We start from the raw sequence: 16,238 nt of genomic DNA on the forward strand, positions 1-16,238 counted from the left end.
ACAAATTGATGCATTCTGAAAGGACACTGTATCTGCAGTGGATAATGTGTGCCGACATGGGCTTCACAACAGTTAAAGCATATTCCATCACGCATGTGCCTCATCTCCTTCAGATGGTTCCTACACTTGAATCCTAACCTGAATGCCTTTCAACAAACACACAAACGACTCGACCGGAATGTTGCATTCATATGTGAATGTGGAGAGGGCAGCATATGGCAGTGAAAGCATGGTTTGTGTCTGTGTTGCATTATGTAGTTCAGTGCGCCGTGCAGGAATATCTCCTCGATGATGGGTTCCTCTATGTGTGTTTGCTAAACACTGTTGCAAAACAGCGAGCCTACTTTTTTTTTTTAAAAGCCAGTTCTGTGTTCGTCCTCGGACACACAACCGTCTCTCTGGCGCTAAATACTGTCACATGCTTTACGGTTGTTTTAAGGTTGTTACGTGTTTTATGGCTGTTTATCAGCAAAGAAATTGCTGTGCTGGAACAATAAACTGGTCATTATTCCCAGTGATAAACATGACAGAGTCCTGTAAAACTAGTCAGCCACAATAAATATCAACTATAACCATTCCAGACAAGCTGAAGGGGGAATCACGACGAGTTGAGACTCACCACTTTGGCTCCCCATGCAGTATCTGCACGCTCTCAACCTGTTATGACTGAGCTGCCAAACGCTTCCTCCTGTAAGAGCTCAAGATCTCCGAGCAAATACATAGCAGACCCCACGACACAGAGCTGCTGGCAGGGCCCTCTCACTTGCACCTGACTCTACATGGGTACACTGTCCATCCTCATTTATTTTACATACATCAGTACACGCGCACACACCGACACACACGCTCATCCATAACATATATTTTGTTTCTAGTTTACAAGGCCAAGCCTGGGCAATTAGTAGGGATTGATTTTAACACTCTAAGTTATGTCAGAAGTTAAAGCTGCTTGCAATTAACTTGTAACAGTAACGTCGATGCTGCAGCAATAAAAAGGCAAAAGCCAGAATGGCAGTTTTGAGAACAGGAAACGGTTGATGTTGCATTCTGGCATCCACACAATGTCACATCCAACAGAGGCTAATAAATAATAGTCCCATGGGCGTCACATCCTTCCAACAGTGTGTCGGTTAAACAAAAGCCACTCTTTGAGCCAACTCTTGTTGTAATCACATAGGTTTTAGTTTCCCCTCTTTTAAGAAGAGAAGAATCCACAGAATTATTCACAAAGAGCACTCCTGTCTTTTTTTTTTCTCTGAATTTTTATTGAATAGACTTTCTCTAATATGCAAGATTAATATAAATGTTCTCATAATTGCAGTCTATCATTCAAAAAGCATTTTTTATTTCTCAAAAAGGTCAAAACTTGTTACCATAAAAACCTTCTTTTCTATTTCATCCTTAATTTCATCCAGTGCTTAACACTGGCAGTCAGCCAGGATTCATAGAACCGTAGTTACCTTCGTAACTTTCGATACATTATGTGTGTACACAATTACATTAAAACTGGAGTCTGCAATTTTTTGGAAGGCGACGTTGGGATATAATAGCTTGAAATCACATTGTAATCCAAGTGGTCTGAGAAAAGCCTGCCAAGTACCAAAGTGTTTCAGAGTTGGAGAGAAAATGTTGCTAATAGTTTAGCTTTCTGCCAACCGTCGCAAACGGCTCAAGGCTCAAATCAAAAGGGCTTTACAGTCCCACAAGTTTGCAAAGAAAACATGATAAAGAATTTTCGCAGGATCCCTATCAGGATCAAGATAATGTTTATTAAATGATTGACCATTACTCGTGTGCATAGCCCGTGTCTGGTGGGAGGGGCTAAGAACAGAGGGGAAGGCTGCAGGGAGAGGGCTGGGGTGTTTTTTTTCTGCCTTCTCTAGAAAACTGCCTTAAGTCAAGGGTATTCAAATCCCGTCACTTCTTTACTCAACAACGTAGAACTTGAATTCTGCGTTGAGGTTTGGATATTTCCTACAGAATGCCCGAATGACATGCATAAATCACGCATCCAGACAAATTGCAGGTCCCAAAAAAAATGTCGACTGCATTTTGTGTATTTTTGAAATGGCAAATGTACATGCAATACAAATCCAGTATTTGAGCCAAATGCAGCAGCAGCACAAAGCCATGTGATGCTTTGCTGGAGCTGCGTCTTCCAACTGACAGAGAGAGAGAGGGGGGGGTAGAAAAACCTGACCATTCAAATTCCATGTGACATCAGCATGACAGCAGGGACATGGACGTCATCCCACCTGGGACTGCTCAGTCAGTTCCCTTCCTGCTCTCAAATCCCCTTATCAAACTGTGAAACAGATTTTGGCTACATCATGACAGCATGCAATCAGGAACTGAATAGGGCTCCATTATCTCATGACATGCAGGTGTCAGAGGATGTATTTCCCTCCATGCAGGAGCCGTCCTGTGCCAAGAGACAAACAGATCTGCATCAACCTGTCCTCCAGGTCTCCGTGGAACCCAAGAAGCTATCTTACTATCACAACTCCATTTCAAATATTGACATCAGCGCTCAGTCACATAAATTTAAAAGCAATATTAATGATGAATGCTCAGTTTGTAAGCACTGGGATTTACATATTCCAGCACAGTCCCCGCAGGCTGACAAATAACACAATCAGAAGCATTTTTTACTGTGAAAACACAAGCTCATACATTGCCGAACACAGAGGAGTTATCAGGAATGTTGAACACAACAGGGCATTTCGCCCAAATGCATAATGGGAATTCAGCTGATAAATAATGCAGACCGCCATGATAGATTAGACTACCCTTAATGCAGCTGGTCTGAATTGATTGTCTTGAAACAGGAAGCGACGAGAGGCTTTCAGGAAAATTCAAGGCGACCATACAGTTTACGTTGACAATGCTGTTTCTGATCAGAACCAAGCTGCTGGCCAGCACCTCTCACTCACTGTCCAAACTTATCATTCAGGCTTTTGAATATATATATATATATATATACATATATCTAAGCAGTGACATTAAAATGGGCATGTTCCGTTTTTCTGAAGGTAAAAGTGAAACAACCCAGTTGTCAGCAACTCAGAAACGTGTGCAATCCGTCTTACATCAGTTTTACCTTCAGTGAAACAATTTGCACTTCTGCAAATAAAATCACAACAAATAATCCTTTGTCGCTTTACAGCACCTCGCATTCACAAGGCAACAGTCATCTAAAGACTAAATATGTTGTCAGGTCAGTAATTACAGTTCTTACTGCTCAACCACATTCTTTCTAAACCACAGGGAAAGTTTAGTTCAGTTTAGCTTCAACTCTGAATGACTAGACAATAACACGAATGAAATAGCTAATATTAAAAGGGTTATATTTGCTACATTAGCCAAAACCACGAGATATTTCAAAATTTGTTTGGTCTTAGACAACACTTGAGGTTAGTTAGTGCACAACAGACTTGTAGAACGACGGCACATTGCAGCTGTTCTGGAGGCTTTGAGAGACATGCAAGACATCTAATGCTGGTTTTTGATTTGCCATATATTTTGCTCAGCTACTGCCATTGACTATCAGCGAAAACAAGTTGTTTTAGTGTGTTCAGAGCACTTCTTTAGACAACCTCAGCTGTATATATTAGTTGTGAGGTAATACTGCTCATGCTTGTCCAATCGGTTTCTGCTGTTTCCACCTGAAGACGACATGAGGTGACCAGCCAGTCAGAAATTAGCAGCTCTTTGAGAGTTATTGTGACTTAAAGTGTTTTGCAACAGAACTCAAAGCTTATGGACGTTATCATGCATTGATACCAGTTGCTTACTGTCCAACTAATGTTGTTTTTACAGTAATAACACAGTAATGTGGTGATAGTTCAAACAACAGTTTGTTCTGAAAGTAACAGATAGTAATAGCGAGGAGTTGTTTTATCCACTTTCTATGGTGAACCTGAATCTGCGGTGGCGCTCCATTTACAGCTGCGGAGGCTTTAGGCCGACCAGCTTTTACTGCTGGGGATTCGCTGGAGCAGCGTTCAGTAATACAGGCCATATCTCTTCAGGCACCAGAGAGCACTATGCAGGTCATGGTCCTGATCACATCTATGATTTAAAAGGCGTCAAACACACCAGCAATGACTGGAGTCTGTACAGGGTGTGAGTCTCTCTCAGTGTGCATATGAGACTTGTTCAACAGTAATTAAGAAAAGAACCACACCGATATGGGGCCAACTATTGGTTGATATTGTTTTGTCTCAACCTTATCAGGAGACACTATTTACTATTTAAGAAAAAGTCACTTTAGCTTTTAGTGAAGACACCTTGATACAAAAGTCTTTGAAATTATGTGAAATTTGAAATGAATAACAGTCAAAGGTTAATAAGATGTGTGTGTTTTTTGTTAATGGGCAGTAGATTGTCTTGCACCTGTTTCTGTACCATTTTAACAGTTTATTGCGCTGTCTTAACCATTTTTCTTTCTTTTGAACTAACTAGACTGGATTGGGGAATATGCCTCTGACTTATATGTATACAAGGCAAAAAGAAAAAAAGCTGTGAGTGGTGATCATTGGGGTAGAGTCCATACAGTGTATGATTTGTGTACATTTCCGTAGGAGGAAGAAATAATGACTGATGTCTTCCAAATACTCAAAATAAGTTGCTGACATCTGCAGAACTTAACCGAAGTGTGTCCCCACAAATCCCTTATGTAATCAAACACGGGGCATCTAAAGACAGAGCAAGTGTTCATCCATAAACAGAACCTGCTGTATGCAGAGCAGTGTGTCTCTGCAGGGCCCCAGGGAGCAACTCTAAATATAGCCTAAACTGAACTCTGCCCCTTTCCCTGTCTGTCTCATACACACACACACACACACACACACACACACACACACACACACACACACACACACACACGCACGCCTCTTCTCTGCTCCATTCAAAAGGTCTCTAAATCTTGTATCTTGATGAATGTTAAGATAAGATAAGAAAACCCAGACCAAATCCGCATCTGCTATTTTCCTCTGCTTCACCTATATGGGATGGAGGGATTGAATATGTGTGTGTGTGTGTGTGTGTGTGTGTGTGTGTGTGTGTGTGTGTGTGTGTGTGTGTACGAAGAGAGAAAGAAAGTGACCATATAGGAGCAGCCCCATGGGCAGAGGGCACTGCAAAGGGCAGTTTTCTGGCTGAGAGCCCAAGAAATGAGAGGCCAGACCGATTAAACTATAAGTAAAAACAGAGATAAAAGGAGAAGGAATGGAGAGATTAGACAAGCAGTGTAATCAAGAAACTGGCTGTTAGCATCAAAGCTGTTGTCAATTAATCAGCTTCATTGTTCTAAGTAGGACTGTGCGGTATACCGGTTTCAGATTTCCATACAGTATGAATTTTTCATATACCGTGATATATATCACGGTATATCAGTGATTACACGTAACAACTGTTGTTGCGCTACAGCGGTCAACTAGACAGCGGTGCCGTCAGCGACCATCACCGTCAACAAGCCATGCATATCCACAAGAACAGCAGGCCGCAACATTTTTTTCACAGTTTAATACCAGAGCAGTGGAGCTACTTATCTGTCAGTGCAACTTGGTTCACTCATGGTTCAAAATTACACAGCCAAATTGCATGATGGGAAGTTGGGCGGCGAACAGCTGTTTGTGTGGTGTGTCTGTCTGTCTCTTTCTGTTTTTTTTTGTTGTGCGAACTCTACCCAGAATGCAATGCGGCGCTGTAATTTTATAACAAGTGTGAACCATGACTGAGCCCAGTTACACTGACAGGTAAGTAGCTCCACTGCGCTCCCAGTTTTAAAGTGGACAAAGTAAATGTTGCTGCTGGCTGTTGTTGAGGCTGTGGACGGCTCGCTGACAGTACTGCTGTCTAGTTGACTGGTGCTGTTAATGGAATCAATGTGTTTACTTGTTTTTTTTTTAAAAAATACTGTGAAACCGCCAGAATCTTACAAAATACCGTGATATGAATTTTTGGCCATACCGCCCAGCCCTAGTTCTAAGTATACAGCCCACTTTACAGCAGAGAGGAAGGGTATGAACAAAGGCACGGCCAGTCGGCCTCTTAGGTGGCGGAGGCCACAGATGCAGCAGGGTGGCCTGTGGTCTTATGGTTTAGGGCTTATGAGAATCCCAGGACTAGTCAACGGGGCTTTCATGTGTCTGTCACAGGCCATTTCTTGATGGCATGAAAATGAGGGTTTAAGTTTTCATGGCTGAAACTGGGACAAAAATAAAAAACGGAGGGCCAAGGCTTTCCCCGAAAAAAAACAGCCAAACAAATACATTGTGAACAGAAAGCTGTAGAAAGTTTTCTGTGGAACCCGCCAATTGTCAGATTGAAATTCATTTTTAGCTATAGACCAGAATATGGAGGGGGCACTTTTGAAAATCATCCCGCTGGATTTGGACTTCAAAGTTTCATCACAGAGATTTAACCCTTGCTAGTTTTCTGCTCGCTGCTATTCCACTAACAAATTGATATAATCGCGCTCCATTGGATGGAAGAAACTAAGGACATTACTTATGAAAAATAAGCTGCGGTAATAAACTGCGGAAATAAGCTGCGGTTATTTGAATAACTGTGTGTACTCGTAATGCAATATGTTGTTGTTGTCAATATGTAGCTACTTGGCTACTAGCATTTCCAGTCATTTCACTGTAAAAGCATTACTAGCTGAGGCACACATCAGCGTGGTTGATTTCAGGGCACCTGAGGTTGAAATTGTAATAAACCATCATGAAAAGATGGAGTTTATTACAGGCTGTGTAACCCCCTGGAGGAATAAAAGCTTGAACCGATGTATCACTGTCTGCATGACCAACAAATCTGCCGAGCTGTAGCTGTGGCGCCGTCAGATGCTGGCTGATGGTTAGGTCTTGATGTCTTCCATCCATCACAATGTGTAGTCGCCGGTCAATACTTCTATGTGCACAAACTGCCTTGTGTTTCTGGCCACCAGGGTGCTGAGCCTTCAGCATTGTAACCAGGTCTTCTAACATAGGACGTGGGGCTCAAATGAAGCAGAAAAAAACATTGTCTGAGAAGCATGTACTGACTGAGCGAATTGACATGGAAAGATGAAACAACAACAAGCAGTTATAGTAGAATCTGTGCGCCAGCCTGCAGAGACAGGGGCGAGTTTACCTTCCCATGGCCTGTCAACAGGGGCTTTATTGGGATGACATGGTGGCGGATGTGTACTAGGATGCTCCGAGTACTGTCCAAACAATGAACAGCGAGAGATAAACAAAGACACTGTGTATTGATGGGATTTGGCGGATGAAACCTGCCCTCCATCTAGAAAACGGGCAGGAAACATCCCTGGAGACCCATCACAACCAGTTTCAACTCCTTCCCTCTTGCAAATTCCTTGTATATACGCATACATGGCCAATAAAGCCATTTCTGATTCTAAAAGTATTTGTAGTCCTTATTATTTGTCTGACAGTGTCAAAGTGTGGCCTCGCACATTAAGCAAGGCCACTAATGATCAAAGGACCAAAGAGGCCAGGCTGCTTTGTGTGATTAACTGGTTGGTTGGAGTTGTTTGGGGATTCTCATAACAGAAACACAATCATGACAAATGACAATTGGTCCAAATGCATTTAGCTAGCAGGGCACAACTAGGGTCAAAAATCCATCACCATTGATGGACATCAAGTAGACTTCTCTCTCGGGAGGCAACAGAAATACTCATTAGCTTCCTCTCATGAACTTTGGAAGGCCTCGGGGCAAAATTCAGTCATCTATAGTCTGCCAATAAACGTCCAATGCACTGGGGAAGTCAGAGGTTCTTCTAAAGGAACCGTAGAGCGAGCACAAATCCATCAAATGCATCGACACTCGAGAAATGAAGCGGTGTATGGAGCAGAACATTTTACTTGGTCACCCTTCTGTGAAGCCTCTTGGTTCTCCGTTGACGCCGTAGCTTTCACGTCTTTGTTGAAATATGTGTTACGCAATATGTGCACAAAGGCCTCATGATACCAACTCCATCCTGAAAAGTCACCTTGTCGCAGAAACCCTGGATTAACGAGACAATCTGGAGCAAGTAATGAATATTACACAAACACTCCTCTCAATGGGAGGCCTCTGAAGAAGGCACTTGACCTCCAACACTTAAGGAGGGATGCTCAGTGGCCGACAGAAGAATGTGGCTCGCTATGAATACGTTTGGCTGAATGAAGGTGAGGCTACGGGACGGGATTTACACCGTCGGCTTCACCCTCGGAAAATCAGACCTCGGAGAGATGAAACCCAAATGAGAAACCCAAGCCCACGGCCCGGCTCATGTGAACTCAACGAGAGCTGAAGTGTGAATCCGCTGAGTGCACTGAATTGCTCGGCTGTATTATAATGTCAACGAAACTCATTTGAGATACCCTTCTGCACAGCGGCTGCCGCCTTGAGCCTTGAAATGAGACTCCGCAGGGAAAGTAGCCAGGTGAAGGCAGACAGGCGGATGGACGGATAGTTCCCGATGCCGATAGCATCTAGAAAGCTGGTTACTGATGTGATTGTTTGTTTACACAACATTAACTCTCCTCAAAATGGACTTTGTTCTAATGTTTCATTCCAAGTGTGTTTTCTTCCGCATCAACATAACTCATGTTCAACACAATAAACTTGATGTGTAGCACGATGAACAATGCTCACATCCTCACATACAAATTCACTACAGTACAGCAGAGTGAGACTAACTACTCTTTTTCTTATTCATGAATCAGACAATTATTTTCTGGATTAATCAACACATTTTTTGGTCTATAAAATGCGTGTGATAGCTGCTAAATATTCAAGGCCATGGATGACATAATCGAATTGCTAGATTTTTTCAAAGAACAAATCCAAATCCCAAAGATATTACTCTTTTTTATTTTACAGTTATAAAGACTAAGAAAACCAGCAAATATCACATCTGAGAAGCTGAAACGAGTGAAATGTGTTTTACACGGCTCCAATGATTAATAAACTAGCAGAAGGGTTTTGAAATCTCACTTCCCATCTGGCAAAACATTTATGTACCTCTTATGTTTTTATATCTAATCCCAAAATGTTCACAAAAATAACCACACACAAGCGACACATTTAATGAGCTTTAAATGTATGCAACAGAATTACAATGTCAAGCTCACAACATGTGTTATACTGTGCCGCCCACCCTATTCTTAGAAAAGAGACATTTGCAGGGCTGAAAATGAAATGTCACTCTTGTTAGAGAAATGCCACTCTCCGGTTTATTACTTTGCCACTTCAAGTAGGGGCTGAGAGGCTCGCTGGCTCTGCTGGAGCACTCGACCCTCATTTTCTTGAAGCTTAAGTTGAATAATTGATGGCTAAACAGATAATATGAAATGGGGGGAGGCTTTCTCTCTTTGAATAGCTGCAGTGGTAACCAATGACCTTCATCTTGATAAGGCACGCATTATTTATTTAACATTATTTATGGTGGTGGAAGAAGGAGTGGTCAGTTTTGGAGCGGTGCCGCCAGTCCTCTGCTGTCTGGAGAGAAAAAAAGAAATCTCCAGAGCGCCGTCGGTGCGTAAGACCTCTCTTTCGCATCGTCTCTCTGACGTCCTTCCAATCACTCAATTTATCGCTTCCTGTATGAAAGCAGGCGGTAAACGACGAGGCAGGAGGAAAATGACAACTCGCTGCTGAAGCTGAGGAAGAAGGCAGGGGGCGGGAAGGGGTCTGCGGACACACTGACGATAATGTCAAGTTATGCAAAAACATGTGAGGCTGTCAACACTGAGCCTGGTTTCACCCGAGGGGGAGCGGATACTAGAGAGCAGGCTGCCTCCCACCTCTCAGAGAGGAGATCACATAGAAGGGTGGATGTTGGGGCTTTTAGTAGTCAATGTGCTCGTTCCTATAACGTTCCAATAATTGATTTTCCTAGACACAGGCCCGTACGGACACACGAAGCGCCTAAACGTACGAGTACGAGGATTCACGCTCTCTCTGACACTCTGACGCTAAGAGAGAGAGAGAGATTCCAATCAAGTCCTTCTCTGGATGCTTTCCTTTTTGCCGTGGTGAAATATGACACACTTTTGACAGACTTGCTCCAGAGGACATCTGATAATAACTAGTACTGCAGCAGCTCTCAGAACCAAGTCACCAGAGATGACACGTTGTAAAACAAATGCCTGTGATCAGATATTTAAGTTTGAGGGAGGTTATTTTGTTGTTGTTTTTTTAAACCAGTGTGTCCTGAATGTAAATGTGACTTCTTCCTTTTTTTTTGGTCTATGCACATAACTGTAAAAGCCTGTGAAATCCAGATCAGCAACGGCCATACTGAAGACGGACTTTTGGAATCTTTTTTTTTTTAGGCGCTAAAACAACATGAAAGACTCTGTATCTAAGTGCAACATCAGCTTAACATCATCCGCACCGTTACCTGGGCACTCTGCGTCAGAGTCAGACTTTGGCAAGCCCGCCCGTTTCCACATTAGATGAAGAATTCTGAGAGTTGATGCGTGCTGAAGCTCAACTGGTGATTTTTGGGGGGCTGACGTGGGGGACAAGATGTGTCCTTAATCCCACATAGAGGTACAAAATAGTCTCACCTGGCATCCTTTTGTTTTTTAGCTCACACCATTTATATCAAACACACCTTTATCCGACTCTTTTTGCCAAACTGTTCGCTACCTGTTGTCACTCCACTTGTTAGGAGGCGCTTTATTGATAGATGAACTGCTAAATAGCACATTCAATTCCAATCATCACTGTGTTAATAAACATTTTAAATGGAAGTCAGCACCATGCACAAAGCTCATTAGAACTAGATCCCATTAACAAACAGAAACCCGCCCTCTAGTTCTACACTGCTTGTTAAATAACAATATTTAAAAAAAACAATGTTGTTCTATGCTCATTTCCTTCAGGCCACCTAATTTAAATACATTATGGCCACAATAGCTCTACCCTGGCTGTGTGTAAACAAATAATGCCAAGCTTGCAAAAAAGCAAACAAATCAATGAGCTGTTTTTTTCATCGTCTTCGTCGCAGGTCGGACAAATTGCGTTCTTCACGCGGGCCACCAAACATAATTTTTTCATGTTAGCCGCACACATGAAATGGAGCGCCGCTGTATATGTTCAGACTTGTGAAATGTGGGAGTGAGAGAAGCAGCCAAAAGCCTACGCTGAACACACTGTACATGTCTCACACACACACACACGGTCAGGGTCTCATTACATCTGAATGAGTCAGCTGTCAGTCAATTCTGCATTTACCTTGGCACTGGAATCCTTGTTTTCCAAACCCCCTGTGAAAACAAAGAAGGCTGAATTACATGGTTGTTTAACTCTCTCTCACACACACACACACACACATATACAAAACACAGAAAATCCATTAATTGATTCCCACCAGAAACACAGTGTTTCATTATATACCTCTACTATTGAACATTTTCATATTTTGCTGGTTTAAGGTTTTAGGGTCCGTAAAGAGTCCTGTTTCTGAGTCTGCCGTGGTGGAACTTGACTGGCCGTGCGAAGCCCTGACTCCAACCCCATCCAACATCTCTAGGATGAAACACCGGCGGTAAGCCATGCCTCCGGACTGTCGGCCTCACGAATCCTGAACGGCAACGAGTCCCTGCAGCCAACATTTCATTTAGCTGACGCTTTTATCCAAAGCGACTTACATGTTTGCTCTGTACACCGTAGACACAGCAACGGGGAGCAATTAGGGGGTAAGTGTTTTGCTCAAGGACACATCGACATGGACTAGCGGAGCAGGGGCTCGAACCACCGATCCTCTGATTGAAAGACGGGCATGCATCTATGCATCATAGACAGCATACATACTTTGGGCACATTCAGTGTTTCTTCTACTGCTGTCAAATGATTTGATTTTAGTCACATTGTCAGGACAGAAAGAAAAAAAGGTTCTCAACAGCTGAAACACTGCGAGATGAATACTAAAATATGTTCCGATTACAAGTCACAAAACGCACCGCTTGCATAAAGAGCCTCCTTTCTGAAACCTAGCAAGCCAAAGCAACAGGTTGTTGCCTTCAAGTTGTGCGTTGAGCTTTTGTTTTTGCTGAGGAGCGAGTCGGACGGGCACAGGTCCTGATGTAAAACTAGCAGCAATAAAAAAGGCCTGAGGTACACAACCCAGAGGACAGTAAACTACCAGGCTGTCTGCGCATCATACTTTCCAAATGTCACTAATGGAAATAACTGCAGCGTAAAGGCATCATCACCCCTGCAGGTCACGACCCACTTCATGTGTTTCAACTGAAACCACATGTGCATATATATGTGGAGCCGATTGCCTGAAGGGTTGGTGAAGTTCTTTTCCATCGGGGGTCTCTCAGCGTCAGTACACCGGAGAATGTCTCCTAGAAATCCAGCCAGTGAGCAGCAACACAAGAGCTTTTCAGCAATACATGCTGTGTTCCCTCACAGTAGGAAGAAGGAAACTGAGGATGGAAGGCTTTATTAGCTGGACTCTGTGCCAGGAAGAGGGAACCTATTAGTCATCCGAAGACTTTAACCAGGTTCCAATCTCAGCAACTGGAGAAGTGGACTTTAACAGTTGTATAGTTTAGGGACACATTGCCACTAATGGAGACATATGTTCATTCATGGTTGTGCAACATTGACGTTGTTCTCCAAAAAAAAAGGGTTTCTGGGAGTTACTGGGATCACTTTGTCACACAAAGATGAAAATTGCTGCTTTCATTTAACTTCCATATATTACATGTATTCTAAACATGAGTTTGACTCAAACAGCCATGGTGCCAGTGCTACACTAATAACATAAACAACAGATTAACTCCTCCCATATGGGATCGCTTGGACCAAATCTCGAAGAAAGTGGGATCCCCGGAACAGAAATCCACTTGGGTAGAAAAACCCGTGGTCACTTTAAGTGTTACAGACGAAGTGTATGTGGCAGGATTAAGAAGGGAAGGTTAGCATGAAGTTGTGTTACATCTTCCAACACACTCGACTGAAGTTACCAATATGCAACAGGCGGCAGCAGTCGTGGGGGAGTGCGGGGTGGTGGAGGTGGGAGGCGGGGAGGCTTACCAGATGAAGTCGGTGCAGTGGCTGCAGAAAGTCGGCTGCTTGAAGAACCTGGCTGTGAATTTATGGTTCTTCACCTCGTGGACGTTTTTTTGCCTCAAAGCACCTTTGCGAGCGAACCTGTTCGCCACGTCCGCGGTGGGCGCCTCGTTTGAATTCACATCAGCCATGTCGTCCCTTGCGAAGAAAAGCCGCGCGTAAAGCTCTGGTCTTCTTGTCCTGGAAGAGTTTCCCGTCCGTTTGGAGGCGCAGCCGTCAGGGTCGAGCCAGCAGAGCGCGAGGCGTCGGTCTTCACCGGAGACACTGTACTTACTGTCTGAGGGCTTTCCCTGCCGTCTCCACTGGGCTGCTCCACTGACAGCTCTGCCAAGCTAGCCACAGCGGAAACGCATAATACATCCGGTTAGCACCTTCAAAATAAAAGTGTTTTTGTTGTTGGTGTTTTTTTTCATATCTATTGTAGACTGTTTTATACAACGCCCAGTGTGACTACAGTTTGTTCAAAAGTGACAGCCGAGTTGATAAGCAAGACAGTAGTAGTTCTCAATCCTGGATTATTATCCTAAATATTAATGTTAATCAATATTACGGTCAAGACACTTTTTTGTGCAGGAATTAATCTACACAAGCAACTATGCAACACAAAAACGATTTAATACCCTGCAATAAATCAAGAATGCTAAATTGTTCAGTCATAATAAAAGAAAAGGTCAGGCTGTGTTTGAGCATGCACCCCATTTGTATTAATTATGTTAGACAACATATTCACCTCTCAGTATTAGGCAATGTGAGGCAACAGCACCACAAATCACTGGCCATAAAGTTGAAACAGCGCCTCTCTAAACAGTTATATAACCTTTGTGAAGGTGGGATTTATTACAGGGCTTTGGGCTGCATTAGCTTCAGCCACCGAATACACTGGCAACTGAGTGTGTACAATTCCTAAACTGCCATAAAAACAGCTCTGAGTGTCCTTTGTGTAGCCGTGCATCTGTGTGGCCTGCATTTGCTGTCAAACAATACATGACAGCGACAGCCACCAACCAAAACATTTCTGCATATAAAGTCTTCTACAATTAAAAAGTACTCAAACACAAACTAGATAATGTTCCCAAGTTCAGCTCCTTGGAAGATTCAACCTTCAAGTCATAAACAGGAATCTCTGAATTGCCATATTATTTCTGATTTCAAACTGTCAATCCAAACGCTAGAGAGAGCACGCTTCTGTTTTTAAATTGTATTTTATTTCTAAGACAGACTTCCTTCTCGTGGTCCCAGTAGGCCATATCCTTGTGTAACTTGACGCTGCTCCTCACGCTTCCTCCTTTTCCATCTGGCTGATGTCACGCACAGGGCTGATGTTCCTGCAGCGGGACGAGGGGGCCCCTCGTCCCGCTGCAGGAATTGTGGATGGGGAGCGCCACCGTGTGGAAACATGGCGTATTACACACGTACAACCGCTCTGCAGAAATTGTTTTCAACAAGTGCTCAGTTCGGTGACATTAGCAGAGATCCAATGAATGTTGTGTTTGAGTCGCTTCCACTCATTTTGTGCTTATGTCTTTCAGAATACTCAGCCTGGATGTGTATAGTTACAGTCTTTCATAGTCTAACTCTGTCCTCTTTTAGACTCACATGTCTGAATGCTGCAAAGGAGTTACAGTCATTAATTTATAGTTTAGTCCTTCACAGTCTTAATAGTTCCTAATTTATGTTGTCTATATGTTATATGTTTTTTTTTAACTTTTAAAAAATTTTTTGCACTTTATTATTATTATTATTATTATTATTATTATTATTACAATTGCACAATTCTCTATATGTTGGACAGAAGAGAAACATACTTTCGATCTTCTGCATGTTTGCACATTGCACAAAATTGATAATAAAACTGACTGTGACTTTTTTGACTTTGTATGCATGCATCTATAATAAAAGAGCAACCTCTTCATGATTAACAATGTTGCTTTGCATGTAGAAAACGTGGGAATAACGATGAGATCACCACTGTAGACCTATTGCCCAAGACATGTTTACACCTAAGACTTTGCTTATGCCACCAACCTGTCTGACCCAGCCTCATGTTCACAGACACTGTGTATCTAGTCCTTCATAACCACCATTTTATTAAACACAAACCAGATAGTTTTAGTTTCCGTGTTTGTCTAATGTGCTTCATTGGGTTGATTGTTAGGAAAAATCTCTTGCTGTTGTTATGAACATGCCTCCAACTGGATTCCTTGCTCACACACACTGCAGCAGGTGGTTTGTGTTTCGGCTGGAATGCAATTCCTCCCATTTGAAGTGTTTTCTCACAGCTGTCTCACAGCCCGCCAGCTCTTTTGACTTGCTTGCTATCTCTAAAACGTTACCAATCCTCTCCGGTTCACTGACCAGCAGAGCAGCCTGGTCATCTCATGCGAAAGACAAATATTTGCAAATTAAACGGGTTTAGATAAACCAGATGAACTCTTTGCTGAAATGATGTGTTTTTGGGGCTCAAGTCAATCTAAAACATGCATCACTGAAGAGAAAGAACAATAACTCGTATCTGTCAGTGACATGATGTGTATTTCATTCAAATAATGAAGCATATCTGCTTAGTTGAACCAACAGTATGACTCAAATCCTTTGACCTAGTTAGGTATTGCATAATTTCAGTGGACATGGTTCTGCAGATCAAAGTGTTTCTGCCTTTTTTTTTAAGTAGACTACCTTCTTCTCTTAAACTTTCTTTAAACCTTAGCCTCTTTCTATTTTTCTTGTAGTTGTAAACCTGAACTGTGTGTGTGTCTCTGCTACAGCCGTACAACATGGTTTATATGAGTGTGTGTGTGTGTGTGTGTGTGTCTCTGCTACAGCTGTTTAGCATTACTAAAAAGTACGACATGGTTTGTGTGTGTGTGTGTGTGTGTGTGTGTGTGTGTGTGTGTGTGTGTGTGTGTGTGTGTGTGTGTGTGTGTGTGTGTGTGTGTGTTTGTACAGTGTCTTGGGATCATTATTTATGAGTTCAAATCAGGCTGCTGGCTTCTTGTACCAAATCCAGGTTATCGACCAGTTCTGGGTAAAAATGCAGGAGTTAAGACCTTTGTGTTCAATCAATAGGACCTTACACTGGCATCTGATTGGTGATTGGAGTGGGCTGTCAGGGGCCCGTTGACCCAGCGGCAGCCCTCATGCTGGCATCACTG

General features: G+C 42.8%; 1 protein-coding gene across 3 annotated transcripts in view; it reads right to left on the reverse strand.

Moving 5' to 3' along the window:
* prkcaa (protein kinase C, alpha, a) overlaps positions 1-13,217 on the reverse strand; it is a gene marked incomplete at both ends in the record, with an annotated part of 127,884 nt that extends 114,667 nt beyond the window's left edge. For all 3 annotated transcript variants that reach the window (XM_079220168.1, XM_079220166.1, XM_079220167.1), the window contains 2 exons: positions 11,239-11,270; positions 13,051-13,217. In XM_079220168.1, the coding sequence (XP_079076294.1) occupies positions 11,239-11,270; positions 13,051-13,217 (199 nt within the window). The remainder of the gene's footprint in view (positions 1-11,238; positions 11,271-13,050) is intronic.
* Between the last annotated feature and the right edge of the window lie 3,021 nt (positions 13,218-16,238).

Source organism: Taurulus bubalis (genome assembly GCF_910589615.1).
Source record: "Taurulus bubalis genome assembly, chromosome: 6".
NCBI lineage: Eukaryota > Metazoa > Chordata > Actinopteri > Perciformes > Cottidae > Taurulus > Taurulus bubalis.